This window comes from Galleria mellonella, unplaced genomic scaffold (genome assembly GCF_026898425.1).
Source record: "Galleria mellonella isolate WM207_F2 unplaced genomic scaffold, CSIRO_AGI_GalMel_v1 utg55, whole genome shotgun sequence".
Taxonomy (NCBI): domain Eukaryota; kingdom Metazoa; phylum Arthropoda; class Insecta; order Lepidoptera; family Pyralidae; genus Galleria; species Galleria mellonella.
The window spans coordinates 5,729,553-5,754,187 of record NW_026442115.1 but is presented as its reverse complement, the minus strand read 5'-3'; the positions used below and the strand labels follow the sequence as shown (position 1 = coordinate 5,754,187).

The 24,635-nt window shown below is 32.8% G+C and overlaps 1 protein-coding gene across 4 annotated transcripts in view; it reads left to right on the top strand.

Annotated features, from left to right (window-relative positions):
- Positions 1–23,908, top strand: part of LOC113521209 (uncharacterized) — a 28,602-nt gene extending 4,694 nt beyond the window's left edge. Inside the window, exons 2-17 of one of the 4 annotated variants that reach the window (XM_031912715.2) lie at positions 9,270–9,487; positions 10,479–10,725; positions 10,810–10,839; positions 11,150–11,293; positions 11,485–11,656; positions 12,113–12,273; positions 12,743–12,949; positions 13,103–13,167; positions 13,249–16,193; positions 16,272–16,404; positions 16,655–16,774; positions 17,173–17,361; positions 17,570–17,735; positions 18,354–18,562; positions 18,721–18,968; positions 19,726–23,908. In XM_031912715.2, coding sequence (XP_031768575.1) covers positions 9,270–9,487; positions 10,479–10,725; positions 10,810–10,839; positions 11,150–11,293; positions 11,485–11,656; positions 12,113–12,273; positions 12,743–12,949; positions 13,103–13,167; positions 13,249–16,193; positions 16,272–16,404; positions 16,655–16,774; positions 17,173–17,361; positions 17,570–17,735; positions 18,354–18,562; positions 18,721–18,968; positions 19,726–19,914 — 5,443 coding nt within the window. In that variant the 3' untranslated portion in view covers positions 19,915–23,908. Of the gene's footprint in view, positions 1–9,269; positions 9,488–10,478; positions 10,726–10,809; positions 10,840–11,149; positions 11,294–11,484; positions 11,657–12,112; positions 12,274–12,742; positions 12,950–13,102; positions 13,174–13,248; positions 16,194–16,271; positions 16,405–16,654; positions 16,775–17,172; positions 17,362–17,569; positions 17,736–18,353; positions 18,563–18,720; positions 18,969–19,725 lie in introns of all 4 variants that reach the window. The other 3 variants (XM_031912713.2, XM_031912716.2, XM_031912719.2) reach the window with 3 other exon arrangements.
- Positions 23,909–24,635: the final 727 nt, after the last annotated feature.

Genomic DNA, 24,635 nt, shown 5'->3' with positions numbered 1-24,635 from the left:
AGTGTAACCCCCTGTAGATTTTGAGTGACGTTAATTGACACGGGCTTGGATTCAACGTTCTGTTTAATTGCTTAGTATCACCTGCCTAGTGAAAAGTAAGCGAAGGATATCCATTAATTGGCTGTCTTTATAAGATTTATTGTGTTTGGACTTCTTTACTCCATATAGCTTCGTTGACAAGGCAATTTACTTTCTTTACGTTCATCCGGAACTGATCAACAAACAATTTATCTAATTTGATACAATTTTGTATATTTATACTTAGTATAATTTGATACACCATCAATAGCTATGAAATTGATATAATAATTCCTACAAGTATAATACATATAATATAACAAATTATATATAACATATCATCATATCAGCCTTTAACTGTCCACTATTGAACATAAGTCTCCTCTTGGAGGTTTTACTAATAGTTGCCACGCTTGGCATGCTGATTAGCAACCGCAGTTAAGCTTTGGAGACGTTTTAAGAGGGCTATTTATCGCTGCTGTCCATCCCTCGTCCTACTTAGTCGATTCTTACAACACCCACAGGAAAGGAAGGGGTGGCCTATTCTATGCCGGGACCACACGGGATTTTAAAAAGATAGCACATCTGATTTTTTATTGAAAAACTAAATTATAGGTATAAAATACAGTATAGAATTATTATCATCAAATGTTATATTAGGAATATATCAATAATTGTGTTTATATTAATACGTATTAAGGTAATTCAGATATAATAAAGAAACTCTAATGAGTTTAGTATATTCACAAATTATATCTCTCGTTATTTCGAATTATTGAAGAGTTAAATCTTGTAAAGTACAAAATTATTTATTTCTTAACTTATATAAAAATACTTTTTATATAGTCCATTAACTGTCAAAGTGTCGATTATTTTTACTTCATGTTCAATATTAACGTCGATGCGAGGTCACGGCTAAACAACTCTATATTTAACTAATTTGTGTATGAACCAATATTTACACAATTTATTTAAGTGCCTGATACACGCGCCACGTTACTTGTTTATAGTACGTTTGTGGAACACTTTAAGCTACCTATGATTTTAAAATGATCATCATATCAGGCGTTAAATGTCCACTGCTGATTATAGGCCTCCCCCATAATGAGAGGTTTTGTCAGTAGTTGACACCTTTGGCAGGCGTATTAACAACCGCAGTTAGCCTTTGATGATATTTTAAAATACGCTGCTGTTCATCCATTGACTATTAAGTTCCCTTAGCCGCCTCTCACAACACTTACGGGAAAAGAAGTGATGATCTATTCTATGCTGGGACCACATGGCAATGACTTCAAAATACTAAAGCATATTCTAACTAGAACAGTCTTATCTCGTTGTGTGGAACTAACGACATACCAATTGTGACAAATAAGTTTCGCTCCGCAAAAAAAAAAACAGCGAAATCGATGAACGACGAGATGTATCGTAGACACATTAGATTGAAAATGTAATTAATTTAGAATACCAAAACCTGAATGCAATAAATAGATTTTGCTTCGCAACAAAGAGGTATTTGGTCCGCAAAGAAAAACGATAACTTAAATTTTATTGTCACAAAATGAATATAGAATCATAAAGGTAGAAACTCTTTTCATTGCAAAAAGAATAAATAAAATCAATTATTCTCTTTCTATCATTTAATACAAAAATATATAGATTAATTAAAAACCTCTTCAGTTTGGCAATTGCTTTAAATTAACAAACAGTTTCGACAAAACCTTGGCCATTGAAAAACTCTAGCTTTGATGTAAAGAATTCTATGTTTAATTTATTCAGTCGAATAATTTGTCAAGTTTTTCATAAGTTTTTAATAATATCAAAAAGTATCCTGTCATTCGTATCAATAAGCGAACATATATTCCCTCAAATAAATACTAAACCTCAAAAATATATATTTAACTAATGATGCATATGTTTCTTGTCAACTTTTTAATTTTTAAACACCGCTGATGGAGTTTTATCAACAGTAATTTATTATTTAAATTCATTAATATCCTAACCGTATCTTTGAAGAGACCCCCTAATGAAAAATAAATAATTGACTTAACCCATAACGTAGGATCTCAGCAATTAAAAATATAATAGTAGTCTAGTATTTAGCAGTAGATAAGTATGGTAATATTGTTAGAAGCAAAATTAAATAAAGCTATTTACATACTACAATAAAATTAAGAATAGAACTTGCGAAATGACTTATTGACTAAGAGTTTTTGAACTAAAACATGGCAAGACATTGATCTAATAAAAAATACCTATCATAGAAAAAAAAAGTTTTTATCTATGACAGTAATAACTGTTGTATAACTAAGAATGAAATAAAATACCCTGATATGTTAATCTAGGTTATAACTCTACGTCAAACTTTATTCAAATACATTAAGTTGTTTAATCGTGATTGAGTAACAATCATCTAAACCCAAACACCTAAACCTGAACAAACTTTCACGTTTATAATTTTAGTAGAATTGATAAAATATAAGAGGTGATAGATACAACAAGTCTAAATATTTTCTAATTTTAAACCGAAATCATTTGGACAATTTATATTTACCATATTTTTTTACATTGTGATCGTGTAACGTAAAGCACTTGATAATATCGTTGGAGCTATATTCTGATCGATGTTTTGAAGTGCGAATAACAACAACTGACATTCTAGCAGTGTTTATTGTAAAATAACTGTATTGAAATTTTGACTACCTGCAAATCCAAAAAAAGCGTAAAACCTCTTATGCGATGGAAACATAACCTCGACTGGTTCCACAAGCAGTACATATGCCTTGGCCAGCGACCATGAGGGATGAAAGCTGTTAGAAAGTTCTTTGCCCGGCGTTCAAACACAGGTTATGGTTGACTGATTGAACAGCTGAGCGAAATTTAAAAAATCTATATATTCACTATTCATACTTTATCACAATCAAATGTTTTGTCGAATCAGTGACTTACGTTTTAGTATTTTTTTTTTGTGATTTTAGTGACCTGTCAATAACACCACAGTACAATACGCAGAGAATAACAATATCATTAGAAGCATTTTTATCCATGCTTACTGAAGTGAAATAACGTCAAATTTTGTCTGTTAATGTTCAAAAACAGTTTTAAAATTTTCAATACTTTTAATTAATTACACACAAAGATTACATTGTTATAATTTTTTTTGAACAAAATTATAGAACAGGCCAGCTTAACTCTGTAAGAGTTTTCTTCCAGCAAACCCATTTTATTATTTATTTATTTATTTTCTATTGACCATAATACAAAAAAAATTATTGGTTAAAAAGGCGGACTTAATTCTATATAGTATTCTCTCCCAGTCAACCTTTAGCAATATAGAAATGTAATTTTGCGGTGAAAAATTGAAAATTGTAAAATAACAATAATAAATTAATAATATTATTTTCATAATATATATTTTTAAACAAAAACTACAAATTGTAAATGACCGATGTTCTCAAAAATTCTTAAAAACCAAACTCCTACGCACTCCCACTGTGGTTTGTGACCCAATTCTAAATTAAAACAGAGCTTGTCATTCCACCACACGATTGAATAAATAGCTTTACGCTACGTTCTTTGTTGCCATTTTATTGCAAATTAAACATGTAGAGGATCAGATATATCGTAGCTCGTGAATGAAAGCGTATAATGAAACTTCATTTGTAACGCTATTACTACTATCATATGCAGGTGGCGTCCTCTGTTGCCATTCTAGGACACCCTTGTTAAACATACACATAACACCTAGTGTATGTCGGCTTAAAACCACGAGACAGGGAGGTGGTAGCCTCCGGAGTTGAAGCTGGAGTAATGGGGTAAGCCCCGAAGCCCCCACCTCGCCCGCCCACACTATCTGGCGAGCCCAGAGTTGACCAGTGATGATAATAATAAACACTAAGTTCTTTGATATGCCTTATATCTTGTTCTCGTATCATGTCTTCTCTGAATCACGAAACAAGTGACTATAATTATTAAATGATCTAAACATGAATCGGTACTTCCGAATCGCAGTTAAGTGCCGTCTAATACTGTCACCTTATTGAATAATTTAGAAGAATAATTACGATAGACATAAGCTGTATGCGCAGAGTCCTTTACCTTTTCCTTTGGGATAACCAGAACAAAAAAAAATTAAAACGCAAACTATAAGTCGTAATTTTTCCCGCATAAATAATGGTAAAAAAATAGCTACATATAAATATATATGAATTTATAAATTTTATATATAAATTTTTTAGTTAGAAAATTTCTACCACCCATGCGAAGCTGAGCCAAATCGGTAGTATATTATAAAAGGAGTATTCTGTCAGTGAATCTGAACATTTATTCAGTACTAAAGAACGCGTGCGGCAGTTTTCAAATTAGCTAGTACCTCATATATATCATAGTACCTATGGAATGCTTTAAAATAATACTAAAATCTTCTAATGCTCTGGGTACTGATAACATCAGTCGTGCTATGATCATGCCTATCCTTGATATCCTGTTGCCAACTATTACTTTTCTCTTTAATAATTCATTATCCTCAGGTATTTTTCCTCATATCTGGAAAGAAGCCTTTATTATCCCCCTACCTAAAAAAAATATCCCCACAGTTTTTTCCGATTATCGATATATCCATTCTTCCCTTCCTTTCCAAAGCTCTGGAAAAGTTAGTACATCAGCAACTCAACTTGTTTCTGTCCAAAAATAACCTTCTTAATCCTCTGCAATCTGGTTTCCGCGCAGGTCACAGCACGACTACTGCTCTTGTAAAGATCTCTGATGATATCCGTTTCGGAATGGATAGCTCAGAGCTGACAGTTTTAACATTATTAGATTTCAGTAATGCTTTTAATACCGTCGATTTCGACATTTTGTTGCAACTGATGACTTCTCTCAACATATCTCCAACGGCAATTGAATGGTTTCGTAGTTACCTGGTTGGACGTCGGCAGCGTATTCGTATCAACGACTCTTTGTCATCTTGGTGCAACATCTGCGGGCGTGCCCCAGGGTGGCGTCTTATCTCCTCTTTTATTTGCCTTATTTATCAACAATATCACGTCTCAGCTACCATCTTTATGCAGACGACCTTCAAATTTACTGCCGGGCTCCTCTTATTAATATTTCTGTTGCAGTAAATACAATAAACGAAGACCTTGAACGTATATCTGTCTGGAGCATGGTCTTGCTAAATCCGACCAAGACCCAGGTTATAATCATAGGTAGCCCTAGTTACATTTCCAGAATGGCTTTGAATGACCTTCCTTCTGTAGTTTTTAATGGAATGAAGTTAAACTACAGCGACCGCGTTAAAAATCTCGGCATTTGTTTTGATAGTACTTTATCCTGGTCACCTCAGATTGCTGAGATTAGCAGGAGGATGTTTGCGGCAACTGGATCCCTTTACAGGTTGCGTAAGGTTCTTCCTATGGATACCAAAATTGCGCTTGCTCATACATTGCTCCTCCCCATCCTTGACTACGCCGATTCCTGTTATTCAAATGTCACTGAAGAGCAGTTAAATAAACTTGAGCGTCTTCAAAATTTATGTATACGGTTCATATTTGGACTTCGCAAATATGACCATGTATCCCAATATCGTACACGGCTCAAGTGGCTCTCTATCCGTCTTCGTCGTAACTGGCACATCCTTTCCCTTCTTTACTCAATTCTCTTTAATCCAGTTACACCTCATTATTTAAAAGAACGTTTTATGTTTCTTGGAGAGAGCAATTCTAATTCTTATTCTTTACGTAGTACTGACAACCTCCAACTCATAATTCCTACCCATTCTTCCTCTTTCTACTCCAAATCCTTTTCCGTGCAAGCAGTTCGTTTGTGGAACTCACTCCCTACCCCTATACGGTGCGCTCAATCGTTGCCCATTTTTAAAAACTCAGTTAAAGCCCACTACCTATCCTTATAATCACTTAGTCCTACGTATTTCCAGTTTTATGTGTGTTATATATATGTGTATTAATATGGTATATTTGTATGTATTTATGCGTATATATATATATATGTATGTATATATATTTATATGTGTATGTATGTGTATGTATATATATGTATATGTTTGGTTGTATGTGTTTATTTATGTATGTATATGTATATGACGATGCTGTCACAAATATTATTTTTTACAAATCTATCTTTTTTAACGCGCCACCTACCTACTTATGCTTTAATCCTTTCTACCCAAAGGTTGTCTGGAAGAGATTGCTTAGCAATAAGACCGCTTTTTGTACTACACTATACGTATTGAAAATTGTTTTAACAAATCATGTTATGTTGGTGCAATAAAGTGTTAAATAAATAAATAAATAAATAAAATAAGTTATTTTAAAGGTTTCATTTAACATATTATAGGTATACTTCTATATTACATAGTTTTCTATATTTCACTGTTATAAAGTGAAATGCAACAATTTTTAATGGTATAAGTAGTGGAATACGGCCGGCGGTAAACCCATAGCCAAATATCAGAGACATAAAAAGGTGGAACAAATTAAAAGGGCTGTTTGTAGGTAGATGTGCTAAACTGTCGCCGGTGTGACCCACCCCCTAATGAACACACTGTAAATTGATTCGGGTCGGACGACACGACACGTGTCTAAATGAATTGAGCTGTAAAAAGATTTGATCTTTACGCAAAGCCTTTTAATGAGCATTGGCTTAGTAGAATGTGATAATTTTCAATGATTTCATATAAATTAACTACCTAAATAAGGAAATTAATCTTATTTATTTACTAAAAAAACAAATTATATAAGCACAGGTACATTATTATTAATAATTTTATATAATAGAGCGGAAAAATTTGCTTGTTTATTTGAAATCACTAATCTCTATAACTACAAGTCGAATTTGAAAAATTCTTAAATAGATAAATAATTAAAAAAAAAAATTTAAAACCGGGGACTGCAGTTAGTAAGTAACAATATAAATAAATATACCTCAGTCTTACTTATAACTACATTACAATATTTGTCATGTAGTCACAATTTCATATCCATCCCATACTTTAAGCCTCTTCATCAATTTTCAATACTTTAACCCGAAAAATGAAAACCTGAAAAACACATTAAAACATTTTCTCGAACTTCCTCCCGCATTTTCATTTTAAACAAATACATTATTCAAATGAGAATACATTAAGAAGGAAAACAAGAGTTTTTTTCGAACAATGCGACATATACTCAAAGTATGCAACTCTACATATATACTACAGCATATTCTAAGAAAATGTTTAAAAATAGTCAAATATACAGTGCAAATATCTTATGAATGTGTCAATATAGTAAAATACAATACTTCGCACTACCACAGATACATAATAGATACCTATATATCCTATTAATAGAACAAATGCAAATGTTTATGAGAATGGATAGATGGATATTTGTTACTCTTTCTCGCAAAAACTATTCAATAGATTTGAATAAATTTTAAACACGGTTAAGTTATATCTTAACACATTATTACTGTTATTATCCACTGATTCACGTGTATAACGCCATGGGATATAGCAACTATAAGTATATAATATGTAATAAATACTACGTCAATCTATAAGAAAACATCATTAAAATTGCAACTTCTAACAAAACGGATGCTCATCATTAAGTAATAGATGAATCATATGAAATTATTAAAACAAACTCAAAGAAAGTATACATACGAGTATCTATTTTTGTGGAAGTTGCTATTTATCATAATATTAAGACAAATCTAATACATATCGACTAAAGTGCGTAACAACTATAACGACTGTATAGTGCGTGTTGCCAACATTAAATTAATTATCGTTATTATTTTTTATTCACTTTACAAGGCCGTTGGTAATAATTTTAAACATGATTAAAGATGTACTTATGTCCGACATAGATCTCTTATGTAGGAAATATGGAATAGTGGTATAGAAAATATAGTGAACAACAGTAAAGCGAAAGAGGTTATTTCTGTTATTTCTACCCATATAGCAGCTCGTTGTTATTGTGATGTTAATTGTTATTAAATAAAAATGCCTTGTCAACTTTTGCCTGGGAGCCTGATGATGATGATAATGTCAAACATTGACTGTTCACTGCTGAACATAGGCCTCCCCTATTACCTTACTCAAACTCCATCCATCCAATTCAATTAGATTCGTAGCATTTACGTGATACCGGAAAAAAACATACAAACAGATAAACAGACGAAAATATTAAAAAAATCTTAAAATCCCATTTTTGATTTTGAATCAGACCAATTTCGAATACGATTAAAATTGGCTCAAATTTATATAATATGAACTAGGCCTCAGATATTTGCTGTCTATTTCGTCTACGTAGATCTATCTATTACTGGGAGTGGTGTGATTGAGCTGCATTTAGTAAATTATTACATATAATTATTTGATTGTCAAGGAAGGCTTCGTCCTTTTTTATAAGTGTCCACAGTGTAAAGGCATATGCTCGTGAACTACTCTTATATAAAACATAAAATAAATTCATTCCAAATACTATTACAATATCAGCCAGCGATCGTCTCCTAAACATTTTTCCACGAGAAATGGTTAAAGAATCGATCTGCAAGAAAATAGCTTTATATTTATGGAAAGCTATTCGGAGCAACGCAAGCCACAGCACGCGACGTCGCGTCCCTGTCAGTTCACGGCTATTAGCATATGAATTCAGAATCAGTACGTGACTGGCATATTCGCGGCGTACTCTGATACGCCTAAAATCTAGTTGTAAGTACTTATTACGAATAAGGAACGGCTTCGGTATTACCATTATTACTCGGTTAAAAAATTTATAGAATAGGTTTTTGAAGGAGATTCAAATTACAAAAAAAATTATTTGTTTCTTTTTAGTATTCGATAACTGTCGATATGACCTGAGACATGCGTTCTCTCACATGACAATTATGAAAGAATTGGTGATAAAGGACTTGGATAATATAAAATATAATATTATTATTTTACATATACTATATGAAATGAGAATCAGTAGCATCCTTTTAAGGGATTGTTCTGACCCTGAACTTAAAACATTTTTCCAAAGATGTCAAAAATAAAACAAACAATAAAAAAAAATTGAGCTCCTATACTAGTTATATTGTACAGCGCATTCATCAATCAAAGAAATATGAGACGGACAAAATTCTTTTGTCATTTTTCATCCTATATTTCTTGGAGAAAAGTATTCAATTCCGCTGGAAGAATACCCTCATAAAAAGATCCCATAAGTTTTAAATTACACTGTATTTTTTTCTATTTTATGCAGGCTTTACCAAGTACGCGTTGGACTACGCGTATCTCCAAAGGTGCCGGTCCACATCGAGGCGTCGGTGTCGAGCGGCAATGGCTCCGCAAGGACCGGCAGACCGACCACTGCTGCCTCGCTCATCGGAGGCCTGGCTGCATCACGAGCTTTCCAGATTATGTACAGAAACGAAGAGGTTACGTTGCGAGACATCATTCATTTTAGAGCTCATTTGCTAGGTATGTACTGATGTTTTGCTTTATAATTTTTTTCCTAGAACTCGGTATGACAAACCCATCTGATCGAAAGTGGATAATAAGAGTATCCAATTTTATCATCGTTATCAAACTAAAAATCTATTAGAAGCATTATAATTTATGTCTCTACTGGATATGACTTCAAATAAGGCAAGGTTGTTACCTTATTGTTACCGCGTTAGTTGTGCTGTTTCTCTAGTTACCTCTTACAACATTTTAGAAACTGAGTGATCACATAATATTGTTCCATTTATAAATAAACAATAACAAAAAATAAAAAAGTACAACAGTATTTCTTATTATATTACAATTACTTGTTCTGTATTATTATATGGCTATCAAAGCTGCCAGTACATCAGCGATATAAGTTCATGTACTACAGAATAAAAAGTACTTTGAGACAAGTCTTAATTGTTATGACTACTTATTTTTTAATTATATCAAAATAACTACAAAACCAATAGTCATAATAATTAACACTTGCTCAAATTATCTTAAATGTATAGTCGGCACCACACTTATATTGTCGAAACTAGAAAATAAATCTCTGCAACTATCTATAAGCACCAACACAATAAAAATAGAAAAAGATTTTTCTGGAATCAAAAATTCTGCATCTATATCGTTTGGTTACTAAACGATATAGATGCAGAATACGTTAATAAAGAATATACCATACCATATCAACCGTTAACTGTCTGCTGCTGAACATTGGCCACCCCAATAAAGAGGAGTTTTATCAGTTGTTGCCACGTCTAGCAGGCAAATTGGCAACCGCAGTTAGGCTTTTTATGATGTTTTAAGAGGGACGCTGCTGGCTATCCCTCGACCATAAGTTCCCTTGATCGCCTCTTACGACACCCACGAGTAAGGAAGAGATGACCAATTCTATGCCGAGACCTATACCACAAAATAAAGAATATAAGATTAACATTTATATTTATAAATTTATTTATTTATATATTATTTCCAGTCGATAGCCGAAATTTAAAAGAATCCCTGGAGCGCGCGGAATGGAGCCTTGGCGTAGAGCTATGGTGCAGCGAAGGGGCTCAGTCCAGTACCCTAGCACCTGTCTCCTGTCGCGTCCTTAAACTCCACTTCCAACCTTCCCAAGGTTTACACTACCATCTCCCAGTATTATTTGATTACTTCCACCTCTCCGCCGTCTCCATAACCATACATGCGAGTCTCGTCGCTTTGCATCAGCCATACATCAAGTAAGTATATATCATATTATTTTCCTCATTGATATAGATTACATTCAGAAAATTGATTGATGATTTTCTTTCATGTCTGGAAAGGAAAAGTATCATGCATTATGTACAAAGCTGGTAAGATATAAGCTCTTTACAACTCGTACGAAGTAAACGTATTGCATTTATATTTAACTAGCCACTTGACTTAACGTTGCCTTTTTTGTGAAATATCTTTAATACAAACAGTTGAATAATGCTTACACGGTAACATAACCTATTTATTGTTGCTGAGATCGAACCTGCAATCTACTAGCACTACTACACTATCAGGGTCACCAGGAAAGGAAGAAACGTAAACTTTGTTTCAACATAATAAATAGTCTCTCAAATCAAACTAGGGAAGTTGACGATTTTTTTTAATAATCCTTTATGTTTAATTTCCCAGCACCCCGCGTTCAAGCAAGCAATGGGGAAAGCTGATGAAGAGTGCTGGCGCAAACTTTAACACGTCAGGAAGCTTCGAAAACGTACTCTTTGGCTCTACCGGAAAGTGTGCGGGGGGAAACTCAAGCAAAATTGCACATGCAAGGTGAGTACACAAGGCTGTCTTTTATTATTATTTTATCGACTTTACCCTTGTACTGCTTGTGTAATAAATATTGTTTTATTCAAGATAGTATAACAAGTTGATGACACGCGATCTAATTTATTTAAGTTATAGGTATCTCAGTTATATATCATTCACTACATATTTAAAAAATATAAAATTATAATTTCCAGACAAGTACATGCTGAAGTATGCGGAATTCTACTGGGCAGTTTGGAAGGACTACAAAGTGCTTTAGCAATATGCGGCTCGACGGGAGTGCTGCTTACTCCTGAGCAGTCGTCTTCGAATTCCGTCGTTGGAGAAGTGGCACAGAGAATAAAAGATCTCAGTGATATCGGCAAGGTACAATCAAATAACAAATACTTAACATATTCACTGGCAAAAAGTAGTGATAGTAGATTGTTTCATAGAAAATCTATAGAGATAGGACATCAAAAAACACTAAAGTGTACCCATTGTAACCTTTAGCAGGCTTAACAATTCCTTAGAACTTTTGAATATCTGCAAACGATTATATAGCTAAACAAAGACAAATTACTTGGGTACAAAAACATTAGTAAGTATCCATTTAGAACTTTAAATTTGTAACTTTGTACCTATTTACAAATCTCCCTTGGTCTTATTATTTAAACCAGTTTCTATTTTACTGAAGTCCCAGATATGCTTTTATATCAGGCCGGATCCATTATATGTATAAACTGCTTATTTCTAATTAAGAATCTAACTGAACCGAAATATTAAGGAAACCCCGAGAACGAAACATAACGTAATGGTAATGTTATGGTATCGGTAATATAGAAAGCAGAAGCTGGGGAGGAGGAGGAATGGGCAGCGGGTGCAGCTCACGACATAGCACGACTGTGTGCTGAGGTGACACTACGCTGGCGAGCTTTCCTGCATCACACCACAGATCGTCCGCATGTACACCACGCGCTTGCCGCCAGCCACCATGCGCTCCGGTAACTAAAACTACTCGTACTTCGATCTTCGTACCATTTCATCTTTTCATACCACTAACTAGTTCTAACAGTCAAATTGTCATTCTTCATCCGCTGACCGAAATTGTATTGTCAAACATTTTCTCGATATTGTAATTGCTCTAGATATTGTAAATCCAGAATGAAAGTAAAAACTTTTGGCTCGTCAAAATTGGTGCACAATTTAGAATATATCACATAACACATACAAAAACAGTTTAAATTAAGACCTCTTTTTCTTTTTAATAATTTAAAAGCATTATAGTAACGCCCTTGTGGCACGAAAGTCCTCTTCATATTATAAAAGTGCTCTTCATACATGCACAGATAATATAATATATAAAGTATTCCAATAGAATTTACACATATTGCATTTTGCGCCATCACCAAACGGAAAAAAGATATCCTCACTAAAAGTAAAACTGAATAACTTGAACTATTTTGAATCCAGAATCAAGCGCTTCTCCGAATGCTTCTTTGTGTTGGACAACCCAAGGCATTCATTAGCTGGCTGCTACGATAGCAACTACCAGTCCTACCAAAGCGTAGGGGAAGTAGCAAGGCGTTCAAGATACCTCGCCCTTCTGCCACCGTTACCTGTACATTGTATAGCACTAGATGGCGATCCACATATAATGCCCATCATATTTGAAGACAGGTAATACCAATTTACGAATTTTTTATTGTAATAGAATAGCAGATAATTGTAAAAAATAAAAAGGAAAAGTGAAATATTTTTTAAAATTCTCGTAAAACTTTTACATAAATTCAAAATGTTACTAAAATTAAGATTTTGTTCTTTTTTCGACAGGTATCAAGATACAGCAGAATTTGCAAGACGACGATCATTTCTTAATTCAAATGCAAACAAATCTGGTAGTGGTAAATATAAAACTTATTATGAAATAAATTGCTTATTAGTTAAGATAATATTAAAAAATAATATTTTATTTGCAGATCCATTTTTGTGTACTGAATCACTGCCAGATGATTGTGCATGCAGTATTAGTTCACTGATGGATTCAAGGAGGCCGTCATCCGAAGCTTCTAGAGTGACCCTTACTTTGCCTAAAACTATAATTGATGTTCTTGAACCCCAATTTAATGCGCCTAAATCTAATCCCAATATTGTTCAAGCGACTCTAACTTTAGCCCCTCAAAAATCAGCTCGTGGATCCCCTAAAAGAGCATTGGTTAAACAAAACGTTATTGAACTTAACAAACCGCATAATAAGCAACTTGAGATAACTGGAAGAAACAGATATATAGTTCAAAATAATCAAATCAGTGAAATTCAATTACCACCTAATAACGCTTTTGCATCATGCTCTATCCAACAAGGACAACAAATGTCTCGATACTCTACATCAACGCTAATAGATATTAATTCATTAAAAAGTAACATAAACGTCGCATCGCATTTAGGAATGGATAATACAAATCCGAATGAAGTGTTTCGTCAAAAACATGAAATCACTAGTGGAGTAAGCACATTACCAGCCAGACATAGCAAATCATTAGATCAGTTAAGAGTATCACAAATGTCTCAGCCTCTTAGCAATCCTGCAATGTTGTCGAAAAATCCAAGAAATAGTTCTAATCAATCTGTAAACTATCCAAAGCCGTATTTACCGCCACAACAAATTAAACCTACTACTCTTCCCCGTAGCGTCACTACTACTGCCTATCCCACCAATACAACAGTTAGATGCGGATCTAAAGGAGATGACTATAGACGAAATATTAGTGAATTCAGAGAAAAATATAAAAATCCATGTAATCTCAACATTAATCACCACGGACTAAATAATGAAGTATTTCACAATGTAGGATATAAGTATGACGGAATAATGAAATCCAATCCTAACCAAGTGTACGGATATACATTCGGTAATCAGGGTACAGTGCAAACGAATAATGTTATTCGTAATCCATTAGAATTTCAAAGAGGCTATAGTGTAAATTTGCCCCGTCCTATGTTGCCTCCACGTAATTCTTACCCACCTGTTAGTGGTAAAACTCAAGTGACTGATCAAAATAATTTAGTTTCTAATAAACATGTTCATAGATCAAATTCTACCCACGGTTTTCATCAAAATATCGATAGTCAACATATCGATATCGAAGCTGCTCGTAATCAACTTAGACACGAACTTAATTACTATTTACAAAAAGGAGACTGGAGTTATGATTTTAATACTGGTAGTTTGATTCAAAATTATCAAAAGAAATCAAGTAAAAGTAGTGATGATAGCGGATTTGTGATGACTTTAGATAGAAGCAGTGATGGAACATCAAAATCAAATTATTCTAAAACCCCACCATCTACACCACATTCTACTATGCCTTCAATAAGACATAAAAAGAGCCGATCAAAAGAATCAAAATTAAACAACAGCTGTAAAGAGAACACCAAATTAAATTCAAGCCGAGATTCATTAAGTAGCCACCATTCCATTAAATCAAGAGATAGCAAATCAGACCGCCAGACATCTAAATCTGAACGAAGCACACCAAAATCTGATAGAGCTACACCGAGATCCGGTAAGGGTACTCCAAAATCAGGAGGTGTCACTCCAAGATCTGGATTGGCTACACCAAAATCGGGTAGAGCTACACCTAAATCAGGATTAGCGACTCCAAAAAGTGGTAGATCTAGTGGCAAAACAGAAAAGAGAACAAAACACAGAGCTTCTGAAAAAATGACTCAATTAATGTCGGAAGCTGCTTCTTCGTCCAGCAATGAAAGTATACCATTTGAATTAAGTAGATTAGAATCATCAGCTAGTGTACCATATAGCCTTGATCATGGTCCAGAATTACTGCGACACTGTAGAAGTGCTGCATCTGTTTTAGATGAGCCAAACCTAAATAATACTTTTGGTTCTGAATCATTGCCAAATTTAGCACCACCACCAGCTTTTGAATCCCCGCCACTAGATATTGCAGATAAAGATTTCAAAATATTACCACCCGAAAATTTTCTCAATAAAGAGGAAAAAAGAAGTCGTAGTAACTCAACATCTAGTCTAAGTGAACAGAGTGGATGGGTGTCGAGCGGTCGCAGTTCCGGTCCATCAACACCAGATAATGCCAGTTGTCAATTAAATCAAAATTATCTCCCTAGCACCTCAAATGCATCTAAAGTTTCAAGTAAGAAATATAATGATAATGTCGAACACCGCAGTGAAGATGATGAACTAATAAGTGATTCAAAACAGACTCTGAATGGAGAACAATTACGTGAAAGGTTACTAAAATTAGCTCTAAAAGTAGCTCAGAACTCCAATGAGAAAATTGAATGTTGTGATAAAGAAGTCTGCGAAGAGTGTACTATATGTAGTGATTCAATATGCACGGATAGTCAATGTGAATATAATAAATTAATGCACAGTAACGGCATAGATGCTGGATGTAACTCAGACACGTGTTCAGCCAGTTGTTATCAACAACGTTCAGAACCAAATGTAGGAAAACTAAATCAAAGGCACAATTCATTTAGTGCAATTCAAAGCAAATCATTTAGTACTACATCAAAAAGTTCAAATGAAGGATCGGTTAAAAAATCACAAACTGTAAGTGATAATCTTCATCCTTATATTCGTAAAGAAGTTGCTCCTAAATTACAACAGATACCTGCAAAATCTAACTCAATAGACAAAACAAAACTAAGAGACAGGATAGAATATACAGAGAAATTGATAGCGGCAGAAATACGAAGTTTGACAGTTGAACGATCTTGCAAAAGTCATGTGCTGAAATCAAGTGCTGGCGTACAGAAGTACCAAAATAAAGCTCGATCTGAAGTAGACTTAGCGCATTTTATTGGCGATAACGATTACGAGCATTTACCACCTCCTCAACAATTTCGAGATGCTCCTCCACCTCCTGATGAATTTAAGGTAAAAATGTTATAAATAATTTTGTGATCAAACAAATTACTAATTTCTTGATACTATAATATAATTCTTAATTTTTAGGACCCACCGACAAAATCTCCTAAACTAAGTAGACAAAGCAGCAAATCCTCCACACCTTCTAAAACTCCACGAAAGCAACCAGTACAACCATCAACTTTGCAATTAGACAACCCATTGTATCACGTGTGTGAAGGTATATAATAATAAATTATGAATTAGTATTTTAATAAATCTAATAACAATAACTATATTGTAAGTACTAACTAACGACCAATAAAAAATAAAAACAACTAATATTAACACAGAAATATACAACTTGCACTGCAAAATTTAAATTAGGCATCATTACAGTTATAAACGCTACTAATTTCCTATTTGTTAACTTATGTAACATAACTAATGCTTAATCAAACAACAATACTAACATTCACTAATGGCTTTAGGTATCATGGAAAGACGAAAATTGAGACCCCTACAATCAGTAAGCTCAGGAGGTGCCACGCCGGGAACCACACTTAACAAAAGTCAAAGCACTGGAGAACTTGCTAATAGAAATGATAATGGTAAAATTATTCTAATCTTTATGAAATATCATTAAAATATAAAGTACTATTAACTCTTAAAACATAGAACTCATACTGTTAGAGTTTTTATACATCGTAATACCTACGAAAATTAGTATCATGACATCACCCTCTAAACAAACATTTTAAAGAATAGATGCTGATTTTATAAGCTATATGCATAGAATCATCTAGCTACAATTATATCAGGAAATATTTTTTAATTTTTTTTTATAAAATTGATCTATTATTTTACTACATATGAAACTAAAATATAGTTTGATTTATGAAAATATTAAAGATTCAACTTCTTAATTTACACTAACATGGCAATATAAGTAGGTACTGATAATAAGGTCTATGTACGGCTTGCTAACAACAATAATTCCTTTTTTCAGAGCAACGTGAGAGTAACCTCGTTAGTATTTTCGGTTTGGCGGAATCTGAACGCCTATTTGTGAAGTGCAGAGAAGAGTTCCGACAAAGTGTCAAGTATCCAGGAGCTATATACTCCGATTTCCCACCAGTTGAGAACTCCTTGCCTTACTTTCATATCAGCGATGAGTATAGAATGTTCAACCCTGAAGGTAAGATACAGAAATTACCTACATATTATTGCAGTATCTGTAACACTACTACATCTTTCGTCAGGACTTATCAAATTACTGCGAATTTCAGGTTTATGTTTTATGTTTATCAATTTTTAAAGAATCTACTATATGGTATTTAGTCTTTATTTGTTTTTCTTATCAAAGATCATATAAATACGTTTAAAGACGTGCATTTTTTTTTCAGGATTACATCTTATCATCTGCGTCCATGGTTTAGACGGAAATGCAGCTGATTTACGACTTGTAAAAACCTACTTAGAATTAGGTCTACCTGGAGCCAAATTAGATTTCTTAATGTCCGAAAGAAATCAAGGCGATACGTTCTCCGATTTTGATACTATGACAGATAGGTAATATGTTGAACAAGCTTAAATAACTGTTTTGTAAATAATTAAATTTACACTATTTTTTATGCAAATTAGAACAGCAAATAAATATAAGCCCCCTAATGTATATATTTATTGAACTTTAAGACACCCAACCGTCTGGTCCCGGTAGAAAACCGCCCTAATAGGGAGGCCTATGTTCAGCAGTGGACAATTAACAACTGATAGGATGATGATAAATACATCTAGACAGTGTAAAAATATCGTATAACGTCGTCTATCAGTCACCAGTAGATAGGAATAACAAAAGACGATGCAACGTAATAAGCAAATAATTACAAAATATAGGATATTTATATATTTCCTTTCCTGTCATGCGTTGCCAATTCCTTTGGGTTGTGACAGTGTAGTCTACACTACACAACCCACAAATACAAGCACAGCCATGCAAACAGTTGCTTAGTGGCAAAAACATGAGGTTCTCATGCTATAGAATATCTCTCTGATCTGATTCACATAAATCAGAATCTCTTTTAAATATAGTTATTTATTCATATATTTTATATTGATTGCATAATCGATAAATGAATGCATTGTAATATAATGATAGCATTTACCAATAAATTAATGCATTATTTTCAGACTTGTGCAAGAAATTTTGACCCACGTCCAAAATTCCAGCGAACCAGCTAGAATTAGCTTCGTAGGTCACTCATTAGGAACTATTATCATCAGATCAGCGCTAGCAAGGCCTCAAATGAAGCCCTTCCTAGGGAAATTGCATACTTTCTTATCTCTAAGTGGACCGCATCTTGGAACACTTTATAATTCTAGTGGCTTAGTTAATGCTGGTAAGACATCAATATATCATTAATAATAATTTCACTTGCAGTTGTAAAATTCATAAAATGTTTGAAACAATAAAAACAATTTCTTCTTCACCTTGATAATTTGTACTTATTTCATATAAAACTTTATTTTATACAATAGCCAAAAATGTTCATTACAGGCATGTGGTTTATGCAGAAATGGAAAAAATCCGGCTCTCTCCTACAGCTTTCTCTCCGTGACGCATCAGATCCTCGTCGCTCCTTCCTTTATCGATTGAGCGAAAGGAGTCAACTGCATCAATTCAAGCACATCTTATTGTGCGGATCTGGCCAAGACAGATATGTGCCATTGCATTCTGCCAGATTGGAGCTTTGCAAAGCTGCTGCCAAGGATACGTCTCTACTTGGACAAGCATATAGAGAAATGGTTAGTATTACACATTAAAGTTTGTTACTTATTATAACTACTACTAGTATCAATATCTAATTTTGCCCTGTAGCAACAATGCATGCATTGATATATTTTGGTCCGAAATCTCAGTAATTTGTAATTAGAAGCTACCTACATGACCTCAGTAGCAACAATTAATTATTGATTGTGGCATCAATACGACGATCACGATACAGCATTATTTATATTGCTTATTATTGCTTCGGTAACAGCTCCCATTCCAATTTCGAATCTTAGCCTCAACCTCTGAATTTTCAAATTTATGTTTTAAAAAATGATTGCCACTTACTTCATGCTTTGGATGGCACATAAAGCCATCGTAACACCTTAACACGACTAGTAATGTAAGTTTTTCTTGCTTGCTCGCCATTGCTAATAGGCTAACTAGAACCACAGAATTTGTACGCGCGAAAAAGAATACTCGTACACGCATTATTTTAGAACAGCTGCACCTGTATGATTTGTTTTCTTGCTGTGTCTATAATCCTCAGGGCAAGATTTAAATAAAAGAAAATATTTAAAGAACAGTAACCCTACGTAAAAAGTGAGTGAGACAGAAAACAGTAGAGGAGAAGGACACTTGATGTTTAAGAGAGACATAATACAGTAATTTTAAAGACTAGTTGTAAAGATTTGCGGTCATTTTCCCCATTAATACACCCATGCAAAAGAGTGGCAAGCGGAGCTAGTATATAATACCACAATACAATATGGGTTACACATATGGCCGCAGGTGCACAACATGGTGTCTCCGCTGGCGGGGCGGGCGTCGACGGTGTCGGTGGTGCGGTACGACGTACAGCACGCGCTGCCGCACACGGCCAGCGCACTCGTCGGCCGTGCCGCGCACATCGCCGCGCTCGACTCCGACCTCTTCATCGAAAAGTTCTTGCTGGTCTCCGCGCTCAAGTACTTTCGATAGAAGCCTTACAATATTCACTTGCGTACGATTGTGTACGGTAATTCAGTTCCGCTTCTATACTATTATAATTTGTTTCAATACATCTTAATGAAAAGGCTTACTATATAGGCGTATTTAGGAACAGAACGGGTAAGCTGTACTCATCTCAAAATTGTCTGATGCCCACCCCAGGAGCAGAAACACAGCTTTTAGCATGAACAAAAATATGTTTCAGTGTATGTGTCTTATTGGAGGGGTCAAGCCCCCCTGGAAAATAATATTAAATACGCGAATTGATAGAGGCTTCAGAATAGTCTTTTGCATACTGTAACACTACAGATAATATTACACTATACTAGTAATACCGTTCAAATTTATACTTTATAATCTGTTTCAATAGATCTTAGTGAAAATGTAATCAAGTTTTATAAGATTTATCACAGAAACACTGTCTAAATGAAATCGAACCATTCAACTAATTAATCCATTTTTAATTTGTACTACTATTAGACATCAATAAAAATAATGATCGGGTCAATTATTCGTTTGCTTACATATTGCTTATTGTCATTAAGATCTATTCAAACAAACTCGAGAACCTAATAATATTAAGTCTACACAATTTGAACAACTTGCATTTGTTTGTAGACACGGGATAATCTCCTACACTCCATCTTTATAAACCCTTATTTAGAATTTAAAAAAGCCAAAGTAATACATCTATGACGACTGACGTTTGTTAATACACCTATAGGAATTAAAAATTATTTTCAATTTTAGAACATTGATCTATGGAAAACACTTCGTTTTATAACTTTCGAATTATTACCATCCAATAAATTAGGCCTAAAAAAATTAATATTATTGCGAGTGATTTCTGGAATGTTAGTTTATCTTATTTTAAAAGTATTTATTTTTTACCTAATAGAAAAAATAAACGTTTAATTATGCAATAATAGCTACATAACTCTTTATTCTGATTACATTTTATTCTCAATTGAATTTATGTACCTACCTACAAATAGGTAATATGGAAAATATATATTCAGTCTTTCCCCTTGTTTTTAGCCTGCCTGTGTACAATCCACTGACATTAATGTTTTCAACTTGGGCATTCAGAAACTATTTTAATGTAGTTGTAAATCTAATGATTTATAATCGTTCAAATCCCCAACAGGACAAACAAATAGATTCCAAAAATCTTTCTACAATACAGATCAATTAACCTGTTATTTAATTCTAGTTTAACAGATATAGAAGGTATTTTTCCTTTAGATAAATTATTTGGCAATCCTGAAACGGTCTCTTCCCACATTTTTACTATCACTAACACCGTTAGAGCGTTTTCGTTTCTACGTTTTTTCAATTTTGTTTGCAACTTTCTAAATATTTTTTCTGTCCACCAAGTCCTACAGGAATATAATGTCCACTATCTATTAAATAGATACATTGATAAACTAAAACCTATATTTACGCTAATATTGAAATTTACAAAGAGTTGATAGTAATGAACTTGTACGTCACTCATGTGGTAAATATAGGAATTCTGTACAAAAAAGACTTGTCTACTATTAAAAAGACTGCTCGACACTTATAGTTAAAAAAAAAAATGACTCATTTTAATGAAACCATTTTTACAAATAAACATAAAATTATAAAAATCTGTGATTATGCGACGTTCTCCCTAGCGATTTCCTAATGCAATTGAAAACTTAAATTACTTGGATTATTTACTGTCATAAAATGATTTAAATGTATCAGATTAACTATACCTGTTTTTTTAAATCGATCTAGATTATATCAGAAGCTTTATTAAGTTTCATCTTCATCCGTTATAAAATACGTCCTCTAAATAAAATTGGAATCTATTTAGATATTTAAAAAGATTTATATTTAAAAGATCAACTTCTGCACTCAATACCTTCTAAGAAACTAATATGGATAAATTTTCAGACTAAACTAGTACCCAAATACGATAACTTTTGGTGAAATTTGTATGATCTCAAGATTATCTTTATCAACAAAATTTATCCAATGGAAAACTTAGATACATTTAAAATAAGAAACTTTTTCTAGATTACTTTAAATTTTATATATTGGATAAATAAACTTATTTTATGTAGACACCTAAGTTCATACGATTGCATTATTACCTTTCTGTCGCATTTTACGTTAAGCATTTATTTTATAAAAATATGTAGGACAACTTTTCTTTGGCGATCAGAAATGTGAAACTTAATTGTCTTTCCATAAAATTTAAAAGTTAACCTAATTATTTTTTTTCTAATTGTGTTACAATAATAATGGATCGACATAAAAATCCTAAATATTGTTGCAATAAACAAAACACCAGACGTACTTATTCTATGTACCTTATAAAAAAATAAAGTAACAAAACAAAATTTGTATTAGTTAGGTTACTTAGGAATATTTCATTATGGCCTGTTTAACGCAGAAATCGAAATTTATTGATAAGTTCACTTCTTGAGATATTTTAAACAATTAATTGAACTTAATATATACTGCAATGCTGGTATAATAAATATGACCCCAGGGTCTTAATTATATAACAAAACGTGAACAACTCTCGTTCGAAGTAAATTAAAACTGATAGTTTTTCAATTAGAGAATTGTTAGAAACTTTCTAATCGAGTCAAAAATGAGATAGTTAAGATTGTAACCATGGTAAAGTACCAAAATAATTATGTATGTTTGTATATATAAAATATTTAAAAGTGTATAGAATCCATTTATGCACGATGTAAATAATAAAATATTAAGTAACATAATGAAATTAAAAAGGAACAAATCTTTCAGAATACATAAACGAATACTCAATTGAAATGAGGATTATACAGACAGTAAGATCTGAATATTCATAAACTTATAAAAATATAATATCAAATATTAACACAAGCAAAACTAGAAGAAAGCAAAAACTTATTACCGTGTCCTCTAAAAAGGTAATTGATTTCTGTATTCAGATCTACCTGCTGAAATTGTACCTGCTGAAATCGTACCTACTGAATCGCAGTAATTAATCAATTAACAACTTTTAGTCGGAAAAAAATCTTAAGTACACCGATAAAGTGACTAACTTGCTTAGTAAAAATTACCATAACGACTTGTGATAGACAAATCTTCATCATAGATAAAGATCTAAACGAGGGATAATGAAAACCTCATTGATATTTATATATACTTTTTTATATATCAAAATAGAATACATAAAAATTTGATTACATAAAATTACATTGCATAACATAGAAAAGGTTCTAGTAAAAAGAACAAAAAATTGTAATCTCCACGGACAAAACTCCTTCCTACCCGTAAGCCATAAAAATATCGCATAATTGAACAAATTATCTATTCATAAATAAAAGTGTGATACTTCGAATAGAATTCATCTTGTAGAGTGATGTAATGAAGAATATTGGGAATAAACAATGAAACAACAATTTTAATTAGAATTAAGGCGGATCTTTACACCAATTAGTTAAGACAACTTAGCGAATATAGAATACAAATTACTTAGATGTATAATGTCTACAGGAATATGATCTTACTTTACTGGACAGAAACCTTTTTTGTCCAATAGGTGTAAGTAATGGAACACTTACAATACGAGGCGCCATTTATAGACACAAATGGCCGTATTTTAAAGGTGTAGTCTACTTTAAAAAGTAATTTGAAACTTCGAATTAAGAATCACTCTTATAAAACTTCTTAGTCGTGGAACGTACTTGAAATGACTTGAACTTGAGGACCGTCTGTTGCATCGCCTCTTACTGTAAATGTTCTATGTAAAAATTCTTTTAGCTTACATATGACTACACTGTCATTATCATTGCTCTTTGGAATCGTAAGTTCCTACCTACTTTTGTCGTCATGATTATCTACATAAATACGAAATATATTTTAATTTGCAGCCAATTCATAATTAATTCTAAGGTTTGACACAAATAATAAAATTATCATTAACATCACAGTAGGTAACCCATATATATATATATATATATATATATATATATATATATATATATATATATATATATATATATATATTAAAAATAATATTAATAATACCTATTTAACTGTTATCTACAATTATTATATTTTAAAAACATAGATAGGTCTTCCCTCCTTAAGTACTATTATTTACATTTTTCCCTTTAAATTATACATTTATTTCAGAAGACAGATACTCGTAACATCACCATACATAATAAATTACACTTTTGCATCAGCAACAATTATGATATGAACTTATGAAGTCGACTTAAATACAACTATTAATAAAGTGCGTAATCCCTTATTGTAGTTGTGTATTGACATATTTTTATTTCGCCGTAAATATAGTTATTTCATTTAATTAATTAATATTCAAAGACGTGTTATAAATCAGTGAAGGCCTGCATTCAAGGTCTTAGCCTTAACCATTATAACATTAGAAACTAAAATTGTAAATTTTTATCGAATGTTAGACTGATCTTTAATTATACGATCACTAAGATTAATCGATAAGTTTCATAGATTATCTTTTCGTAATGTAGTTAAATATTTTGAAAAAAAAAACTGTTATCTCGCTCTGTCCACTTCTCTCTTAATCAGTAGGTAATGTTTTATACAGGGGGCTTGAATATTCTGATTTAGATAATTTCGTATAATATAAATATACATTATTAGAGTAGATACTCATTACTGGGATAGTACTAGTGATACCTCAACTTGCTCACGGGCAT